At 51.0% G+C, this 21,702-nt stretch overlaps 1 protein-coding gene across 2 annotated transcripts in view; it reads right to left on the bottom strand.

The window, feature by feature from the left end:
- The window catches only part of Phactr3 (phosphatase and actin regulator 3), a 236,532-nt gene that overhangs the window by 194,262 nt on the left and 20,568 nt on the right, over positions 1-21,702 (bottom strand). Inside the window, exon 1 of one of the 2 annotated variants that reach the window (XM_006976033.3) lies at positions 16,266-17,079. The exons of the other annotated variant lie outside the window; for it this stretch is intronic. Coding sequence (XP_006976095.1) covers positions 16,266-16,380 — 115 coding nt within the window. The 5' untranslated portion in view covers positions 16,381-17,079. Of the gene's footprint in view, positions 1-16,265; positions 17,080-21,702 lie in introns of those variants that run through there. 2 annotated transcript variants of the gene reach the window in all.

Here is a 21,702-nt window from a genome sequence, read left to right as displayed (position 1 = left end):
ATGGGAGGGGGTCTGCACACCCGAATCTGGGGACAAGGGTGGGAAGCCAGAGGCAAGCAGTGACAAGGCCAAGTAACCAGAGGAAAAGGGAGGTCAGCACCTTCATTGCCCACAACCACATAATCTTAAAAGTGAGTTCTTGGCGGCAACAGCAGCTTTGGGCAAGGGCTGTGAACTCAGTGTGGAACTCAGGCCAGGGCAGACGTGAACTGGGATATTCCCATTTCTGCAAGTACCCAGCACAGGACAAGAAGATGACACCAGCATCATAGCTGACATCTCTGAGTCCTTCCCTCACCTCTGTGAGCCCTTCAGGCAGCACACCTCCCAGAACAGGAGCCAATGGCAAACTCTCCAGACCACAAAAGCCAGGAGCCAGCCTCAAGCCAGCTGAAGCCTCCACAGAGCTGGCGCAGAGCTGGCTGGTGTCCCATGCCTAGAGTGAGGTGGCATGACCACAGGTAGGCAGAACTCAGAAAGAACACAGAGATGAACCTCCTGCACAGCTCGGGGCTCCACGGACAGGGAGCAGATGGGAGACTAATAATCAAGTTCTGAGTTGACGTCCCTTCTAAACGGCCCATCAGCCATCCTCACAACTGAAGGGTCACGGGAAGCAAAAGGAAGGGTCCCAGCAAGAAGACAACTAAACGCCTGGTGGCATCTAAAGGGAAGCCTGGGGTAGAGAGAGCTCTCTGCAGGGAAGCTGAACGGTCCCTGAGTGCAGTGTGTCAGCTGAGAGTGTGGGGGTGGGGTGGGGGAGGCAAGGGACACAAAGACAAAAGTGCAAATCACGTTGAATGTCAGAAATAGGGAAGGGGCGTGGGCTACAGGGAGAGTCTCTCTTCTCTCTATATAGTTTTTCTGTAAAACTAAAACTATCTAAGATTTAAATGATACTAAAAGAGACCACTACTCTTTATATCAGGCTCAGTTAGAGGCTCTCAGGTCAGTTCAGTGCCTGGGACATGTGTCCTGCAGATGGGACCAGCAGATGGGCCCTGGACACCTGAAGTGTTCACATAGGGCAAAGCTGTGCGGGGTATTTGTCTGTACCCAAGTTACTGGCAGGGATTCCTGCAGTGTCCTCAGGCCCCAGGGGTCATGAGCCATGTATACTGGCCCTGTCTAGTCCCTGGTGCGGGGTTTGACACACGGTTAGTTCCCAATACAGGGCAGGAGCAGGGGTTCAGTCATGTCTCAACACACCACCTGCCCGGGGGGTATCCAAGGTACATAAGTCTGTGTGCCACCAGATCCCTTCCCAAAAGGGTCCCAGAGATGAGGGAGTTGCAGGCTAACTGCCGGCTCACCTCAGGCCCTCACCCCACCTTCATGAATTCCATGTCCTGGCACCCTGTTCTCCTCATACAACGGCTGACCTGTGAGACCGAACAAGTGAGGGCACATCCAGGAAGTGAGAGAGCCCTGTCCACAGGCATAGAACCACCGTGAAGACGCCCTCGACGGCCAAGGGCTTGGGGTTTGTACCTCAAGTGGAGAGGGAGCCCTGTTTGGAACAAAGCCCTCAACCGATGGGATCTGCCAATTACTCCAAGTAGATGGTACTAGGATCCAGGTGAAGAGAAAGACCTCCAGCCAGTGTGTCCTGAGGGACTGATGACTGAGCAGATGTCAGAGGAACCTGAGAAGCTGAGTTCAGTTTGCCTCCTTTCCCAAATCCTCATGAGGACATCAGGAAGAAGACAGGAGAAACTCACTCAGGTATGTGAAGACCCCTGTGGTGGTTTGAATAGGAATGGCCCCATAGACTCGTGTTTGAATGCTTGGCCCATAGAGAGTGGCACTATTGGGGGTGTGGCCTTGTTGGAGGAAGTGTGTCACTGTGGAGACAGGCTTTGAGGTCTCATATTCTCAAGCTACACCCAGTGTGGTACATAGTCCCTCCTTGTTACCTGTGGATCAAGATGTAGAACTCTCAGCTCCTTCTCCAGCATCATGTCTGCCTGTATGCCGCCATGCTTCCCACCATGATGATGATGGACTAGACCTCTGAAACTATAAGCCAGCCCCAATTAAATATTTATTTTCCTTTATAAGAGTTGACATTGCTGTGATGTCTCTTCACAGCAATAGGAACCCTAAGACAGTCAGTTACTAGAACTGTGGAGCTGAGAGAGACAGCACCCAGGGGAACAGCAATGGCTGCTGTTCTGCAGTCCTACTCTGTGACCTCACATCTTCCCATGTGACGTGAGGACAGTGGCAACCCCCCTGGTACTTCCCACCTTTACAGGACATGCACTTAGCAAGCATGCATTAGCCCATGGCTCTGTGGACAGAAGTCTGGGCTCTCAAGTCCGGGAATTCCGCGGAGGCCTCCCAGGCTGAAGTCAAAGTCACCAGTTTGTATTCTGTTTCCACACTGACTTGGGACTTGGGTCAAAACTCAATTGCTTATGGCCATGTCCTTTGTCAACAGCCAGCAAGAGCCAGACTAAGCAATGGTGGTCACAAGTACTTCTTGTCCCATACAGGCCCCTCCCACTTCAAAGTCACTGTCCCTAGCCCGTGCCAAGCTCCAATCTCAAACACATGAAGAGTTTTGTCCCTTCTGAAGGGACTCACCTGATGAGGTCCGTTCTACTGAACGTTGCACTTTATTGAAGTGAAATGTTCCCATGCCACACAGCCTCGACACAGTGACATCACCCTTGTTACTGGCCCCTCCACACACATGAAGGGGGACTTGCAGGACGTAGGTTGCTAAGGGTCTGTCCCTCCCTCCTGGAGGGGAGAGCAGAGTCAATACTCAGTGTGATCCAGCTGCCACCATCCCAGCCCCACATCCCAGGAGGAGAACGTTATTCTACATTTATGTCCAAGCTCCCAAAGTTCACTATGGCCCAATCACTTCCCAAGTCAGAACATTCAGCCTGTCTAGCCATCAGCCTCTTCTACCCATGTCCTAAGGGAGAAACCACTGCCTCTCATGTAGGATGCATGCCCCACAGTTACCCCCATGTTCATGCCAGACAAAGCCCTTGGCTTCACTCCCATATGCCCAAATATCATTCAGATGCCCCAGGAGACACATTGTCCCCTGTTCTTCCTACCAAACCAGGGTCACAATTCTCTCATAGGCATGCTAGAAACTCTGTGAGTTGGACATTTGGCCCAGTGAGCTCAGGTCCACGCCTCACTCTGCTGCTACCCCAGAACCCCTGAGTAGAGAAAGGTCTTGGAAATACGTGGGTCAGACTCACTGTATCAGCAGTGCACATGCCGTGTGCATATGAACCTCTCTCTGACTTTCCATGCTCTCACTTAGAGGGGACCAGCATTCCCCCAAGCAGGCCCTGCACAGTCAGGTTCTGGCTTTTCTCCCCGCACTACACTGTGCCCCTCTCCACACTCTCCAACTAGAGGCTCCAGTTGCTCAGACACCCCAAGTTCTCTCTTGCCATGGGGCTTTTATAAGTGATCTTCTCTTGGCTCAACACATTTCCCTTTCCTCTTACAACAGTAGCCTATGCTGCCTTTCTGTTCTTGTTCAGGTGATCTCCCCGACTCCGGAACCTCCCCCAGCTTGCAGAGCATGCTGGCCCTTGTGCTTCCTTATGTGGCAGCAGGGCAGGCTTCCTCCAGCTTGATGGTAGAGCCAGTCACCTGTGCCGAGCCCACCAGAGCCCACGCCCACCAGACCACCCACTGCGTGAAGGTGGGGCTGTGGGTTTGCTCACTGTACATGCCCCATGCCTGAAGCATGCTGGGTACTGTGATTGGCTCACTATGCTGGGAGGGAGAAGGACAGGGACCACACGTGCAGTGAGCTGAGCAGTACGGCTGCTATCTGTATCTGTCTTTTTCTTCCTCCCAGACTCTCAGTGGTGAGAAAAGCTACTGAGTCCTGTCTCCAAGAAGCGCTAGTACCGGAAATGTCACCCGTGAAATGCTAGCAGAGCCCAAGGATGCTGAAGGAAAGGGTCCTGTCAAAGGTCACCGAGATGCAGCCGCTAGCTCAAGCCCAGCCCTAGGAGAGCATCAGAGAGGGAAAGACAAACGGTCAGAAGACAGTGCACACGCTCCCCCAGGAGAACAGCTGCTCTGAGCACATCCTCCTGGAATAAACTGGGATCTGCTCATTTTTAAAAGCCGCACAGAGACTAATTATCCACAAATGTGCGGCCTGTTTTAGCAATGTGTGAGCGCTGAGCCCTGCGCTGAGCCCTCGGCCGGTTTTGCCAGATCCAGGAGTTTCCAGCAGAGTAACACCATTTAGCCTCAGGTCACCATGAGGTTGGTGGCTTAACCTTTCAAATTTTCTTTTTAATCCCCGGTTTTGCTTTTCTTTGTCACCTGTGAACAGAGCTAAGAAGGGGTGACCGGGACAAATGCCATCAGCTGCACATTCAGTCCTGGTGCACAGTGTTGAGCAAAGACTGGGCGGCTGCAATGCTGAGGCAGCGCAAACCCCCAGATAAAGGATGCCAGAATATGCCAGGAAGTGGGAAGACTTGGGAGAATGTTAGAGACAATCAAACCAGAGTGTCCACCCTGCTTGGAATAATTACCTAAGGGGCCAGAGAAGTCACATTAGCTTCCCAAGGCTGGCAAAGAGGACACTGGCTCCTCCCCTCCACCAGAAAGCCTGCCAGACCAGGGCAACTGAAGCACAGGGCAGCATGCTTAGACGGTCCTGCGATGTGTCAGCAAACATCCCAACCACTCCCCTTCACATGGAAACCAAGGAGGAGAAGCAAAAATTCTTCTCAAAGCTTCAACTTCAGCCACCACAAGGACTCTGAGAAAGTGGGCCAGCACATAGTGCAAGAGACCACACAGACAGACACACACACACACACACACACACACACACACACACACACACACACTCCTTCCGAAGCTCAACACCAACCTCAGAACCCAAAAGGCTCATGGTTAATGGAGCCAATCTCAGCCTAGAGCCCCAGCTGCCCTATGAATCATCCCCCGACCTTGGCGTTCTGGTTCTCCTAGGAAAATGAGAGCCAACGCTTTGAAGGAGGGGTCCCCTGTGCACCCACTCTGCTCCAGGCTGTAAAAGTGGAGTTGAGAATTCCTTGAGGGAGGCTAGATTCTCCTTGGCAGCAGTGAGCCATCCTGGTGACCAGTGGAGACTGGGGCATCTGGAAGTTTAGGGTACCAAGACTCAGAGAGTGACCACAGTGGGTTGACAGGAAAACCCAGACATTCTGACCCTGGCCTATATTCCTGGTGGTGTCCTTCAGGGCCTGGCCAGTTGACCTCCTAACATCAAGGTGCTCCCCATCGGAGATGACAGGAGACCCCAAGATAGACCTGACTACAGGAGCCCACAGAACCCCGAGACCCGCTGGGAAGCCTGCTGGGGCCTGCGGCACTGGTCAGTCTTACCACCATTTCCCTGTGACCATCAAAGGAATGCAATGGACAATCTTTCCTAGGCCTAAAGCCGGCCCATGTGTCAACTCCAATAGAATCTGCAGGAGCAAATGCTACAGTTGACCCTGAAAGGTCCTGTGTGTTTATTTCCACCTTTGCCAAAGACAGACATTGCTGGGCTGGACCACAGGCCTGCAATACATGGAGAACAGCCACATCTGAGCCCAACCTAGATCACCCATCCTATCAGCTTACAGACACCCCACGACTGGAAGTGTGCTACTGCAGGCCACTTGGGCACTAGGGTACCTGTGCAAGTTTGTGACACTGCAGGAAGGGGCTAGAAACAGTATCAAAGAAGGCAGACTAGACTGTCTGGCATGTGTCATATACACAGACCATCCTTTTGCTTGTGGATACTCCATCCAGACAGGGAAGCTCTAGGCTGTGTGGCCCTCTTCATAGCACCCCATCCCACTCTCCATGCACACTGCAGTGTGTAAATATCAGCTGATAGAGAAATAACCATCAAAGGACCATGGGCCAATGTGGTGACTGACAGTGGTGTCTGCACCGTGCTGGTGAAGCCATCATCTGCATCTTCCAGGAAATGTCTTCAGGATCTTTCTATATTTCAATTATCTACCGCTATGGCATTAGTAATATTGTAGGCCCATCTTTTTTTTCATTGAAATATATTTGATTTAAAAATTATCCAGTCCTCTCTGGTTTCCATCTATCTTCCTGGGCACTTAAAGTCCTCTCTAGAGGACGGAGGACGCCAAATACACTGGAAATACGATCTTAATTGTTGCGTTACCATGTGGCCGAGAGAACAGTGTCAAGTCTTGAAGTTTGTGAGGGGTCCAGGAACGCAGCTCAGCAGATGAGGGCACAAGCCTGACCACCTGGGTTGGACCTCCATGTCCCACAAAGTAGAAGAAGAGAGCCAACACCAAGTTTTCCCCTGACCATCCACACAAAGGAGCTGTCTGAGCACGGCCATACACCTGCAGTCCTCGTTCAGGGGAAGAGGGTGGACCCCGCAGCTTATCAGACAAATAAGTGCTGGCTTCAGTGACGGAGCCTCCACAGAAAGACAGGGAGAGGAACAGTCCAGAAAGATACCCCATGTTGACCTCTGGCCTCCACACAAACACACACAACACACACACCAAAAGCTGTTCGTAAGAGCTGAGGACAGAGCTTCCTGGGCATGCTTGCCAGGTATTCACAAAATCTGGGTTTCTCTACAGAGAACCTACATCCCTGTCTACACAGAAAGCATAAGAGAACAAGAAAGGCTGTGGATGGTACAGGCACACCCTTCAGAGCAGGGGCAGAGACAGCCCTGGGGCTGCAAACACATGCCAGGACCTTAGCACAGAAGACCGGAGGGAAGGGCAGCAGCTCATGTAATCTGAAAAACACATTAATCCTAGAATCAGCTCCACCTAAGCCAAGGTTCTCCTCCAAGTAGAAGCAAGAAGGGGATGTATGGCATCTCTCTTGATTTTAATTAAATCCTCAGGATGATTCTTATCTGCATGTGGATACAAATGTTCAAGAAAAAACACAAAGGAAAAGGAATAATAATCATAATCATAATAAATATAATAGCAATGTGGTTCATTAGTAAAAGTATTGAGACAGACAAATGTTTGGACAACTTTTGAAAGGAGCTCTATTCAAAACAACTGCATAATCATGCAATCATTTATTTATCAAGTGGCATAGACACAGCTCCTACCCTCTCCTCATGTCTTGGTAGAGTCATTTTATATCTGCCAACTAAGCACTGTCAAAGCCAGTTGATGTGTCCATTAGGACGGTGGATTGCCGAGCTACATATTCAAATGGTGTTTGTTAACAAAGAAGAACATGAGTCACAACCATCAGAGCTGGGACCTTCCACAACTCTGCACAAGGCCGACTGATTCTCGGTCATTAGCTGTCTTGATTTTCATTTGCTTTGGTCATGAGTCTTAAAAGGTTTCTTGTAGTCAGATTTGTCTTTGGATCACCAACTCACAAATAATGACAGAGAACTCTTACTAATTGTGAAAACTTTGCCTTAGCTTAGGCTTGTCCCACTAGCTCTTATAACTTAAATTAACCCATATTTTTATTAATCTACATTCTACCATGCGGCTTTTACCTCTCTCCCATTCTGTGTGTTTGACTCATTTCGTGTCTCTATGGCATCTTTCCCATACCTAGATTCATCTCCTACTGGAAGTCCCTCCTATAGCTCCTGCCTAGCTATGGACCATTCAGCTCTTTATTAAACCAATCACAGCAATATATCTTTACACAGTATACACATACTACACAAGATTTCCCCCCTTTTTGTCAAATAAAAAAGAAACATCTTCAGTTTGTATTGCTGCGACAAAATGCAATGACCTAAAAAGCAAGTTGTGGGGGAAAGGGTTTATTCAGCTTATACTTCTACATACAGTCCATCACCAAAGGAATACAGGACAGGAACTCAAGCAGGGCAGGGACCTGGAGGCAGGAGCTGATGCAGAGGCCATGGAGGGTGCTGCTTACTGGCTTTCTCCCCAGGGGTTGCTCAACCTGACTTTTTATAGAACCAGGACCACCAGCCCAGGGATGACACCATCCACAATGAGCTGGAGGCATTTTCTCAATTGAGATTCCATCCTCTCAGATGACTGTAGCTGTGTCAAGTTGACATTAAGGCTAGCCAGCAGAGTCATGTGATGTATTATTTTTAATTTGCTGTGGCAGCGATCATAGAAGTAGTTGAATCCCCCATAGTCAGTCCCACCCTCCTTTCTTCTGTACTGGCCCCTGTTTTTTCTTTGCAGTTCTGGGAAACAAACCTAGAACCTCCGAGGTGTTAGGGAAGTGCTCTACCACTGAGCCACACCCTCAGCTCTGTGCTTTCTCCTGCTAGGAGCTTCACTGTACTATTCCACTATCAAACTCAAAACAAAACAAAAAAACTATACTTCCCATGTCCCTTGCCACTGGGAGTGGCCTTCCAATGCCCTCCTAGCCAAACAGGTGTACATAGATGGATGTCACCAGAAGGGCTCCAAGAAATCTAAGTCACACCCAACATTTGGCACCCTGAGCCTTTCACTGACTCCTTCATCCACCTGGAGAATTCACGGGTCTCTAGAGAAGGAAGAGTAATGCTGTAGCCAGAGTGCTGTAAGAAGGTTGCAGAGTCACTTTCCTGCCTGAGGAAGCCTCTGATCTAATGTATTTAAGCCACCATGTCAAAACAAGCCGATAATAAAAATCACATCTTCCATAGGAATCCAGACTTCCAAGACAGTTCCTCAAACAGACTGACTACTGGGCCACTACCTCACAGAAGTGACCACCTCTCTAGCAGGCTACTTCCCTGACTCTGAAGCCCTATAAACACTACATTTGGGCTACTCAATAAAATGGGATATAGAGTATGGGATGAAAAACTTTTCAAAGTTAAGAATAATGGATTTCACATACTTAGTTGGAAGGAAGCTGCCTTTATTCTCATGACATTTCCATCTACTCTGTACCCAGAGACAGAAGGAGCCCAGGACATCCCAGCCTGTGCACCCACTTGCTCCAGTGCCTAAGGCTTCAGTCTGCACTGTGACACCCTCCTTGCATCTCCAGAGCACCTCCTTTTCTAGAAGTCACCATACACTTGCAAAGAAAAAAAGCCTCCACAGCAAAACAACCTGTGGAGACACATCCAAACCTCACTCCCAGATAACCAGCATGGCAGCCCACAGCTGTTAGGACAGAGGAGAAAGTAGACTCAAGGATGGTCCTGGCCAGGATGCAGAAGAAAGTGAGTACAATTCCCACAGTGAGCAGCCGTCTAGAGGATGACCCAGCAAGCACACAGAGGTGATGGCAAAGCCATTGGAGCCAATGGCTGGGAGTCAGGTGTCCACACATCATGTGGCTTTGACATATGGAGAACCAGAATCCAGAAAAGAACCTGGATCCTCCTCCAACATCTTGTCATCACTGATTTGAAATGAGCCCCAGACCCTGAGGGACATTGTTCCCCAACTCCTGACAGAGCCAGGCACCAGGGGACTAGAATGGACCACATATTGTCCCCTCAGACTCCCTACCTTCCTCCTACCAACTCACAGCCTCCCTAAACTTGTTAATGACAGATGGGATCATTCCAGGAGATGACGGGGTGTGAGGAAGCCTAATAACTACGTCCCCAAATGTCCTTGCTGTGGACAAACAGAATTCACTATTCCTTGCTCATTCTAGATGTTGGATAATAACCATTACCATTATTTCCTTTTCTTCAGTAGTCAGGTGGAGCCTGGGGACTTATGCATAGTTGATGGCATTCTGCCACTGAGCTGTTTCTCCAGCCCCCTTTCAATTTTTAACTTTAAGACAATGTCTAAGTTGCCCAGGCTGACTTTGAATTTGGTAGTCCAGCTACCAATTCACATTTTAAAAGAAACTAAAGCTTAAAGAAGTAAAGAGGTTTGTCCAACGTAAGAGCATATACATAGCAAAGCAGCAGACACAGGACTCCATTGACCCCCAGGCAAAGGATTTCTTTGGATTTCTTTGTTCTCTTTGCTAAAAAGATCCAGAAAGACCAAGCAAATTACATGTCAAACTTTGGAAAGCTAGTTGAATTGAAATAAATTAATCCTGTATAAATAAATATTTTGTGTTTAGGACTTTCCCCTTAAAGACAACACGATCAGTCCAAGGGAAGCCGAGAATCCCTCCAGCGGGAGAGTGGAAGACCACTGAAACACACTGGTGTATCTGTCAATAGGTGCTTCCTTCAGGGCACCTCCAGGCCAGAGCATCAGGGCCCAGCCAAGCTGTGTGCAGACTAGAATATTCTACTGCAGTATCCAACATGTAGGCCACAGTGCCACATGGTCACCAAGCACTTGAAAAGTGACTGATACAAGTAGGGAAACGCCACTGTCATTTTAACTTACTAAGTTTCATTTGGAATTAAGATGCCACCTGTGGCTAGTGGCCACAGTGATGGTCAGACCACAAGATGTCCATCAAATGGATAGCAACCAAATGGTGAAGTGTAGAGGAAGAGGGGGCTGTGTGATCAAGAAGAAATCAGACAGAAAGGGAGCAATGCTCTGACGTATTGGCATCCAAAACACTAATAATAACCAGCCATGGCCAGTGCCCGCGGCACGGCTCGTGGTCACTGGCTTCTGTGTGGGAGACTAGGGACAGGAATTTCAGAAGTGTCCAAACATGCTCCGTGTGGACACACACCACATTTCCATAACCAACAGAAAACACTGTGAGTTTTTAAACTCTGTTTTTGTAAAGCTTGTAGTTTTTATTTTTAATAACCCTAAAGAAACTGACAAGGTAATTACTGCATAGTTTTACTGCTAATTAACACATGTAGAAACTCTGCAAGGGGCCAGAGGGAGATCCCCAGAACTCAGGACTCCAGAGGAAGAGAACACTCGAGGAATGCAAATAGAAAGAGCCCTGATCGAGGCAGGTTCAAGGCTGTGCTGTGCTGTGCTGTGGCCCTCACTATTGGAGGACAGAGGACCCCACTGAGGGTTGGAGATGGAGGAGTACCCAGAACCAATCAGCATGTCAGAAGACTTGCCCTCTGTGGAGTAAATGAGAGAGAGAGAGAGAGAGAGAGAGAGAGAGAGAGAGAGAGAGAGAGAGAGAGAGAGAGAGGCCAGAAGTCAAGGTTGTGCCTGTCTTGGGGGTGGGATGGGCGGCTCAGCCCAGAGCAGGAAGACGCGGAAGAAGTGAGGGTCTCAGGAGGCCAGGGCTGTGGGAGGAGAAGATGTCAAGACTCGCTGTCACATGCTCAAAATGTGAGGTGAATGCTACAATGTGAGGGGTTTCTGCTGAGCTACAGGAGGAATGGGCTATGAAGGAAGGCGGCACAGAGCCTAGGAGGCAAATCTATACATCAGTGTGCAGCTCTGGGAGGAGAGACCCTCTAAAGGATTCCTTCTTCTCTGAGCCACAGGCATGGGTGACCTGTCCCAGACAGCTGACTGCAATCTCCTGCTAGCCCATTCCCACCTGGCCTATCCCAAACCATATCAGGTGATAAAGGATAAAGGCCAGAGTCACTCAGAACCCTATAGTGCACAGATAACCCTGTCACACAGAGAGACCCTGACCACCAATGACAAGATACTGAGCTGAGAAGACTGACTGGGTCAGAAGTCCTGCCTAGTTGTACAATGACCCCTCCAAAGCGAAGCCTGGGTGAAAGTCCATTTGAGGCCACATGGAAACACTTCAAAAATCACTACAAGTGGCTGCTGGCTGGTCTCTGGTCCCGATCTGGGGCCCAAGTCGATGATCTGGGAAGGGAGGAAAGTGATGTAGATAGAGAGCAGTGCAAAGAAACCCAAACACACCAGGAGGAGGAGAGACTCCAGACAGGAGAGAGTCAGAGAGGGAAATGCCACGACAGCATGGGGCAGGAGTGGCCAGGCACCTGACAGCACAAGGTGCTGGATCCCTGAGACCCTGAGCCTTGGGAGGGGGGGTACTCATGGGAGCACTCCCTGGCTACTCATGGGAGCACTCCCTGGCTACTCATGGGAGCACTCCCTGGCCTGCTGCAGGTTGTGCTCTGGAAGAAAACCTAACTCCACGTTGGGTGCAGAGAACAGTTTACAAAGCGACCTCTGCAAGGAGCAGATGGAGCTCCATGACGGGAGCTGAGACGCTGACACGTGGGAAGGACCAATTTAGGAGAAAGAACTCCAGCCCTGCAGTCCAGTCTATACCATAGGTGGGGATGCTGGGAAACTCGATACACAGGGCAACCCCAACAATGTGCTCAGGGCAATCACAAGACCCCATTTGTCACCCTTCATGCTAAGGAAAATGCATTCACAGCCCAGGGTGTTGGCAAGGTTTTAAGCAGTGGGTACTGTCACAAGCAGCTCCCGTAAGGAGTGTGAATCGGTATATTGTGACCAGGAGGTGCAATGTCATTAGGATAACAAATGTGGCCCAGGCATCCCATGGGCTGGCATCTATCCATCAGATGAGCATAAGCCAGTTTATGCTCTCACCACTGTGCTGCTTATGATGGGCAAACACTGGACACAGCCCAGCTCCTCATAGCCAAACTAGAAGACTCATTCCTTAGGAAAACACTGCATGACTGCTCCGAGGGAAGCTGCTATAGAATGCTGTCCTCTGTGTAGAATAGCTGCCATCTCTATCCCATCTACTGGGACTGTCTACAAAAGACTCCTGAGATCAGGCTTGGGGACTGTGGGGGTTCTCTTATAGAAGGAGGGGTGGGAGTGCTCCTGAACCCCCACCTGCGATCCCAGCCCCTCCTTCCTTTACCTCCCTGCTAATCATATGCAATTCTGTCCTAGATTCGTGTGGTCTTGCGGTCTTGGGCAGTGCTAGAGTACAGGAGACCATGGAAGGCTGGGTGAGGAACTCCACCCATGCTACCATGCACAGCTGTTGTGCATGCTGGGCTTAGACTCTCTGGTAGTGTAGTTGTTTTGAGGAAACCCACATTCCAGGAAGTAACTCATTGGTTTCTCCCCATTAGATTTTGATAGCATTGCATGTGGATTTGTTACTGGTCCTCTGTAAGGAGTGGATGGGGCAAACCCCAGGGGCTGTCTTTCACTTGTGTGGACCTGTAACGGGGAGGGAAGAGGGAGGATCAGAGCAGAGGATGCTACAGGACAACACGGACAGAGGGAAAGAGGCACCACAGCACCCTTGAGTCTACTTTTCCGAGAATGTTTTTTAAGTTTTGACTAAGAGAACATGGTTGAATTCAGAATGCCTGGGGTGGGGGGTGAGGTAAAGCAATCTAGGAATGGTCTACAAAATAGAGAATTTGGATGGAGGGAGGCAATTCTTCTATGTACTTGAATCTGGTCATTGCGCAGCTAGTGACTGGGTTCAGCATCAGGTGTCCCCAGTGAGAGCAGCGGGTACACAGAGGGAGGAGACCCTAAGTGCAAGGTTAGATGACAAGCTGTGCTAAGAACTCCCTAGAACACCAGATTCTCTGAAGAGCCCGAGTCACATGTGGTATGGGGTCCACACCAGGGTGGACATGTGGTGTGGGGTCCACAGCAGGGTGGACACGTGGTATGGGGGTCCACACCAGGGTGGACACGTGGTATGGGGGACCACACCAGGGTGGACACGTGGTATGGGGGATCACACCAGGGTGGACACGTGGTATGGGGGATCACACCAGGGTGGACATGTGGTATGGGGGACCACACCAGGGTGGACACGTGGTATGGGGGATCACACCAGGGTGGACATGTGGTATGGGGGACCACACCAGGGTGGACACGTGGTATGGGGGATCACACCAGGGTGGACATGTGGTATGGGGGATCACACCAGGGTGGACACGTGGTATGGGGGATCACACCAGGGTGGACACGTGGTATGGGGGATCACACCAGGGTGGACATGTGGTATGGGGGACCACACCAGGGTGGACACGTGGTATGGGGGACCACACCAGGGTGGACACGTGGTATGGGGGATCACACCAGGGTGGACACGTGGTATGGGGGATCACACCAGGGTGGACATGTGGTATGGGGGACCACACCAGGGTGGACACGTGGTATGGGGGACCACACCAGGGTGGACACGTGGTATGGGGGATCACACGAGGGTGGACATGTGGTATGGGGGACCACACCAGGGCGGCTGGGTGGCAGGTGTATCAAGACACTTAAAGAATTCAAAAAGGCAGGCCCAAGACAATCAGGCAATACGCCACCATTTAGCATGTCTCCCACCAACAGGAGTGTGCAAGCACCTTCCACACCCCCACCCTTCCTCTTCCAGGCTTGTGGGTCTCTTCCAAACTAAAGATTCTGACTCTTTTTGGCCAGAATTCCTCTGCTGAACACAATCCATGGATGCTCAATTACCTGGCCCACCATTGATGGAATTTATATCCATTTTAAGACTTCTCACTCCCTATAACTGCTCACTTGTTTCCATTTTGACCATTCTAACCAGACAACAACTCCAGCACATGTCCTTCTGTGGCTTAACTTCACCACGGGCATCAGAGCCCTCCTCCTTCTCCCTCCCTCCTGGATGGGCAGCAGCCGCCTGCCAAGCCCACCACTCCACCCACGAATGCATCAACTAACAGACAGCCGCAGCAAAGCTAAGTCCTCCATAATTTCCATTTCAAGTTTGCCTCTTTTTACTGCCAGGGAGACAAAAGGAGCTGGAGAGATTATCTGGTAACGGACCATTCATCTCCATAGTAGGAAGTGTCTGTATCTCAGAGAGGTAGAAAAGCCATCCTTCATGGGTGTTTCCTCTCAGATGACTAAACGAAGGTTTCATTGGCAACTTAAGGGTCTGCTTGCTGCCCTAGAAACTCCATGGAGACTAACTTGCCTGCCTAGATGTGGCAGATTAGGGGACTCCCTCTGCTGGCACATTGATGTGACCTGGTATGACTACTGACATTATGTCAAAGTCCTAACAAAGACCTCTTAGAAGACTTGGATGGGTTTATGTTTTAAAATTTGAATATAAGGTTCAGGTACCCACAGAGCTACTTTTCTTTCTTAAAGCTTTATTTATTTAATGTATACAGTGTTCTGCTGGCATGTATGCTAGCACTCCAGAAGGCACCAGATCTCATTACAGATGGTTGTGAGCCACCATGTGGTTGCTGGGAATTGAACTCAGGACCTCTGGAGGAGCAGTCAGTGCTCTTAACCTCTGAGCCATCTCTCCAGCCTCCAGAGCTACTTTTTACAGGGAAGATTTTTCTGGGCAGTTCATATAGGTCTTGTGGAATGCCTCTCCACCAAGCCAGCTTTCCCTGGCCCCTGGGATCAGCTCAGCTTTAATGCCATCACTTAACAATCATTTAACACCATAAAGTCCCCATTCAGGGGTCCTCACATTTAGAGAGAAGTCTACAAAGGAAGGCAAGATGTTATCAAACAGCATCTATGAGGGAATGTGCTTCATGAAGACATAGACCCGAGACCCTCCGCTTGGCACCATGCACCAGCTTTGATTTTTTTTTTTTTTGAAAGATCCATTTCAGAAGCTCTGACTTCTCCCTGAGAAGTGAAAATTGCCTTCTGGTGGAAAAAGGTTTTAATGATCACTTTGCTTCCTGCGTCTCCATGGTGACAGGGAGCACACAGCCTACCCCCTCCTGCTTCATTAGGCCTTTCCTGGTCCCAGGAAAGTCATCAATCAAGCCGCATAGACGCCTCTGTGACCTGTTTATCACCTAAACAATCCACGTTGCTTTGGGTGTGGAGGAGTGGACAAGCCCACAGAGTGGAAGGAAACCCAGCTCTGCCGGGCGCACACCCTTCATCTCCCCACAGCAGCTCTGTCCAGCACACCTGCCCCAAGAGGCAGGCGCGCCCAGGTGGGCCAGGCCTTGCTGGAGTCCTGGTGCCCAGTGACAGCACTGGGCGCGGTGGCCACAGCAGTGCAGTACTACCCTGACCCTTGGGGCGGGGGGAACACAGGAACACAGGAGGGCCTGGATGGAGGGTAGAGCAGGCACCAACCCTGGGCGGAGGTGGCCCGTGGACCCTTCCCCTGGGCAGTCAGCTGCACCCCAGGGCAGCAAGCCCCTGGCGGGGATGCTGCGATGCCCAGCAGCAGTCTGCGAACAAGGCATACTGCAGAGCATCCAGCTCTACCCGGCAAAGCGGTTCCTCTCCGGACAAAAGGCTCCGAGGCGCCCCAGCCCCCCGTTTTAGGGACAGGAACCAAAGGCCCTGGTGGTGCCTGAATCGGGCCGTTCCCCCCGCCCCACGGTGAAGGCGGGGGAGCTCTGGCGCGTAGGGAAGCGGTCCCCATGCCACCTGCCTCGTGTCTCCCCCACCCCGCCTGGCCGCCCCCGCCTGGCCCTGTACCTGGGTTCTCCCCGGCGTCCGTGGAGGTGGCTGAAGAGTCGCTGAGGAAGCTGGGGTCACTCTGGGAGCGGCCCCGCGACACAAGGCAGCTGCTGCCTTCCTCGGATGCGGCCATGGGCAAGGCAGCGCGGGGGCAAGTTGGAGGGAGACAGGGAATCAGAGCATCCTAGGCAGCCAAGGTCACCGGCGAGGGGGCTGGAGGGGGCGTCCTTTTTTAAAGGAAAAGCAAAAGGGACCAGGAAAGGGAAGGAACGGAGGAGGACGCCTGGGCTGGCTTCAGGGAGGGGAGACAAAAGCCGTGCAGGCTGCAGCCAGGCGCATCCCGGCGTGCGCGGCCTCGCTTTGTTATTTATTCGTATTTATTCCCATTCTTCAGTTTATATTCCAGGGGAAAAAAAAGTTGAACCAGGAAATAAAAACTTTTTCTTATCAGTGTTTATAGCGTGCTTGGGGCTGGGGGAGATGTCCAGGAATGTCTGGGGGTGCTCCCTCCCCCCACCCCACCCCCCACCCCCCCGAAAAAAAGGGAAAAGGGAGAATCTTTGCTCTTGCAATTGCTTTAATCTGAAAGCTGTTCTTGGAGCATCTGTTGGAAAACATTAGGATTCTCCCATCATGCCAAGCGAGGGGCATGACGTCACGGAGCTGGGAGTGAAAATGAGTGGTGATGGGGAGGGGTCTCAAATACCTGGACTGCACAAGGCCAGGGGGACTAGGGGCTGGATCTTGGGTTATGATCCGCCCACCCGCATACCTGATGCTCTAGGACAGAATGCATCCACGTGCCCTCCTGCTCCCCACCCCCACCCCCTCCCGCCCACAGGAGAGGAGGAGCCCTGAGGCGAGGGCGGTGCCTCTCTTGAATGCACTCTCCAGGCTGATCCAGGCAACTCTTGGCCCCTGGTTCGCTGCCCCTTTTCTTGGGAATGGTCTTTCCGTCCTCACCTATCCATCATGGAAAGGGGGTATATAGAGTGCGCGGCCAGGGCCTGTGGGGCCCTGCTCTCACCTCTACCCATCCCTGGGGTCCTCAGCCAGTGAAGGGGGCATAGGCGCCTTCCAGGGTGTTTCCCTCAGACACCGTTAAGGAATCCCAGGGGAGCAGGGACAAGAAGGAACACCACAGAGGTTCCCCCTCGATTGTCTAAGGTGCTAATGAGTCATTCTCACTTTTCTAAGAGGTACTTGGAGGTGAGCGAGCGCAACTCCCCTCCTCAGTAGTAGTAGCTAGGAGAGGAAAGTCCAGTACCGGGTTGGAGTGGGGCAGGAACCATGCTGCCACCTAGCTGCCCAGGGGACAGTCAGAAAAAGGAGAAATGCTTGGGCTTCACCCACCCCAGGGGCAGGTGATAGCTCAGGTTCCAAAATAAAAAGTTTTGAAATTCAAAGCAGCTTAGCACCCCGACCCGGGCTGGTCACTGGTCACACACCAGGCAGGAGAGCCTTGGCCTTCAGAATAGGTCATCCTCAGACCTCAGACCCTGGAGGGCCCATGCACTGTGAGGATGTGGCCTCCTGGGTATTGTGAAGTCCCCTGTTCAAGGAGTTCCCAGCCTCAGTAACCAGGGGGTTGTGTGAAAGTCTCACTTGCTCCTCTGGTGGCTCCCTGGACAAAATGACAAAAATAAACAGGAAGCCCCCCACCCCCTTCCGCCCAAAGACCTAGCAGTAGACATTGCTTCACGCCGGTCCGAAAGCACAAGTAACCCAGACATCTATCAAATGATAAATGTCACATGGTAGGTCCTACCCAGAATCCCCACACTCCGGAGGCCCAGACAGGGGAACTGCATGAGTTTGGAGCCAGCCTAGGCTACACAGTAAAATCCTGTTTCTAAACAAAACAGTAAAATGCTAAGAGCCACTATTTGATGGGCCTTGGGAAAGACTCGTGTGAGAGGAGCCAGCGGTGAAAATCTTCAAACGGGGTCTCCTCTGATCCCATTGTGAAGAAGCATTCATAGAGTTAGAGCAAAGCTTTGGGGTACCTAGGACAGGGTAAGGGCAGGACAGAAGAGTGCAGCCAAATGGGTGCGTGGTTTAGAGTAACCCTAGATGCTCAGGGTGGTCTCACATTGGCCTGTGTGGAAAGCTGTTGGGGATGAGAGCCAAAGTTATGTTTTAAGTTTTAATGAATGTGTCCAAGAGATCCATGAAACAAAAATGCCGCTAACCTGCAAGCCCCTTGCCCAAGGACAGACCCTTTCTGAAATGCTGGAGGCTGTTGTTTATGGGAGATAATGAACCATTTGTTTTCATTCCCTAAACAAGTTTGTTTGACTCAGCTGCCCTGGATGTGCTTGATCACGTGTAGGCGGGAGGTATGTGGGCAGGAAATGTATGCTTACTCCTAACTGGACCTGATGGGAAATATGGTGGCCTTGTGGGCTTACCTTTTTAAGCTTCTGCAAAATGTGACTTGTTGCCATATTCTGGGAAGCCCAGAATGGTCCTGGCCAGAGTTCATCATCCTGGCCAGTATTTAATTAAAACTTGCTTCAAATTTGACTCAAAATCTGTGGAACAGGTTTTCCTTTTGTGATTCTCAGGTTTAAAGTTTCCTGACTCTGTACATCCGCTAAAAATCCACAGAACTATATATGCTACATGGGAGAGCTTTATAATATACTGATTATTTTTAGTAATTTTTTTCTTTTAAATTGTGCCTAGAGGTATCAGGATAGGCTTGGATCTGAAGAAAGTCTGGGTTTCCCCCCTCACCTGGCAGCCTACATGGCCCAACTCAAAATCAAATAGATGCCCATTAAGTGAACACCAGTGGGATCCTGGGTTAGAAAAAACAAAGCTGTTTTTTCAACTCAAGGAAGCCCTGAGGACTGAAAGAGGCAGGCTCAGTATAGTCAGTCCTGGTATACCTGAGTATATACAGACACACCGACAGAGAGAGAGAGAGAGAGAGAGAGAGAGAGAGAGAGAGAGAGAGAGAGAGAGAGAGAGAGAGAGAGAGAGAGAAAGGCACACACACAAGGCCCACCTCCCTCCCACATCGTCCAATGTGCATTCTTACAGAGTGCAGATTCATAGGTGTGTCCACCCATCCATCAAAGATTTCCTGAGCATCCACTTTGTGCCCAAACCTGTGATTTCCCAGAAAAGCACAGTGTACAAACAAGACCCAGCCTTGGTTTGATCACACTCCATGGATAACTCCCAAGCATACAATGAGGTCAGGAGGCCTCCCTGGAGGAGAGGGGGACCTAGTCAAAAGAGGTGACCTCAGGGAACAGAGACAGTCAGCCAATCAAGTCCTAGAAAGGTGTCCCCAGGCACAGGGAAGATCCAGGGCAAAGGTCATGAGAGGGAAAGCACAGAGTTCTGCCATCCCTGGGAGAAGCAGGGCCACCTACTGTTCAGTGCCCTCTGCAGGGCTCAGCCCCACTGTCCTGTGTCTTCCTTGGAGTTGTTCTAAGAATGGGAAAAGGCATTGGTGGCAGGGGTGTGTCTCCGAAGGCCCCTTGGGCTGCTGTTGGGGAGGCACTGGGTGAGTGGGAAGGGAGCATGGAGGTAGATTAGGACGCTGTCAAATTGCAGGCTGGAGGTGGCAGAAGCTGGGGCGGGCTGGAGGAGTCGGAGGCAGCGGGCAGGCTAGCTGCAGACAAATGGGATGAGAGGAACAGAGAAGCCAGATTTGGTGTTTGAATGGTGAACTGTGCTGGAGAGGGGAAGCAAAGGACTCTTCAAGTCTAAAAGTGATGGGCAGCAGGTGGGCAGGAGGATCAGAGAGGGTAAAGCAGAGGGGCACAGGGGTGTTTGCTCCATCAGCCTGGGCAGTGGGAAAGGCACAAACCATGGCAAGACTGCCCTGCCCTGATCAGCATTCACAAGGCTGGGCGGTCCTGCTCAGGCCTGTGTTCCCACATCTGTAGAGTAAACACACTATACCCTCCTCTGCTGGCCCATGACACGACTCAGGATCCAGTGGTGAGTGCTGGTCCAGTGCTGGCCGTGGCTCACACAACTTACGTGAGAATGCTGTGTCCTTGTGTCCTGCAGGCCTGTCCCCACTGCCGGCATGCACAGGCATGCTGTGAGATACAGGGAGTGGACAGCTGACGTTCCCAAGTCCTGGATGAGTGACATCCTGAGGGAATGTGTGCTGTTGACATGGATAGAGCCATGGCTAGGACCCCGGAGCCTCAAACCCATGGGGCAATGGCAAAGCCTCCCCCATGAGGTGAGGCTCAGGAGCATCCACACATTCCTCTGGTCCAAGTGTGGATGTTGAGAGTGTGGGCAGAAAAAACGTCCACCATCGCTTTCTCTACCCCAGCCCTCCACATTGGCAGCTGGAAGGCTGCTCCCCTACAGGACCTGCTCAACCAAGGCTAGCTAAGGCCATTTCCTCGATCCAGCTGTATACCACAAGTCCTGCCTCCTTCTCACAGGCCAGCCACCATGCTTGCATACTGATGGTGACTTGGGTCTTTATCTCCTTCACACAGTGCCCAGCAGCCCCTTGTTCCCAGGAACTAAGAATGCTGGCATCCTAAAAAGATGATGGTCCAAGCCACCCCCTCAGGGTGAGGAGGCAATGTCAGCTACACAGGGATTTCTGTGGAGTTTGTTTGCATGCCAGTGCCTGGCATGTGGCCAGGGTTCAGGGAATAACGCTGTTAGCCAGACAAGAGAAGGAATACATCCGGGGCTGTTTGCTCACACAAGCCCTGACAGAGAATCGAGGATCCAGCCCCATGTGACCTAAGAGACCACTCCAATTCCAGTTCCACTTAGTCCAAAAGACAACACACACGCATGCATACACGCACGCACGCACGCACGCACGCACGCGCACGCGCGCACACACACACAATCCCAGCAATTTCTCTTCGCCCTTGATGTGAAAACACGGAACCAGAAAACTTCAGATACTTAAAAAGAACTTCTCAAGCCATGTCTTTGGCTGAATCTCAGGGATCAGCTAACGAGGTACAAAAGACAAAATGCCCACAACTTCAGCAATGAGTCAACCACCTCTTCAGATGTCAGCTGGGCGAGCAAGCAGCCAGCTCTGCCCTCTGCTGGCCACTAAGAGGAACTGCAGAAGACAAGGCTTTGAAAGCTCTGCCTGTGAGACTACCGAAGGTGTGTCCAAAGCAAACCATCTGAGGCTGGGAAATGGTTGAGTGGGTTCAGTCTTAGGGACAGGGAGTTCTAATCCTCAGTTCCCTACGTGTTGGCCTATCTATAATCCCAGCACACAGGAAGAAAAGACGGGATTCCCTGAGCAAGCTGGCTAGATAGAAAAGTCAGTGAGCTCTTGGTTCAAGTGAGAGACCCTACCTCAAGACAGATGATAGAAATGAACAAGAAAAACACCAATGCCAACTACAAACCTCAAACATGCCAACACACAGGATTCCCCTCATAACATGTGCACCCACACACATGACAACAGACATACAATACATGCCCATAC

Source organism: Peromyscus maniculatus, chromosome 4, assembly GCF_049852395.1.
Source record: "Peromyscus maniculatus bairdii isolate BWxNUB_F1_BW_parent chromosome 4, HU_Pman_BW_mat_3.1, whole genome shotgun sequence".
Classification (NCBI taxonomy): domain Eukaryota; kingdom Metazoa; phylum Chordata; class Mammalia; order Rodentia; family Cricetidae; genus Peromyscus; species Peromyscus maniculatus.
Note: the sequence above shows the minus strand (reverse complement) of the source record. Positions and strands in the feature narration are given on the sequence as shown.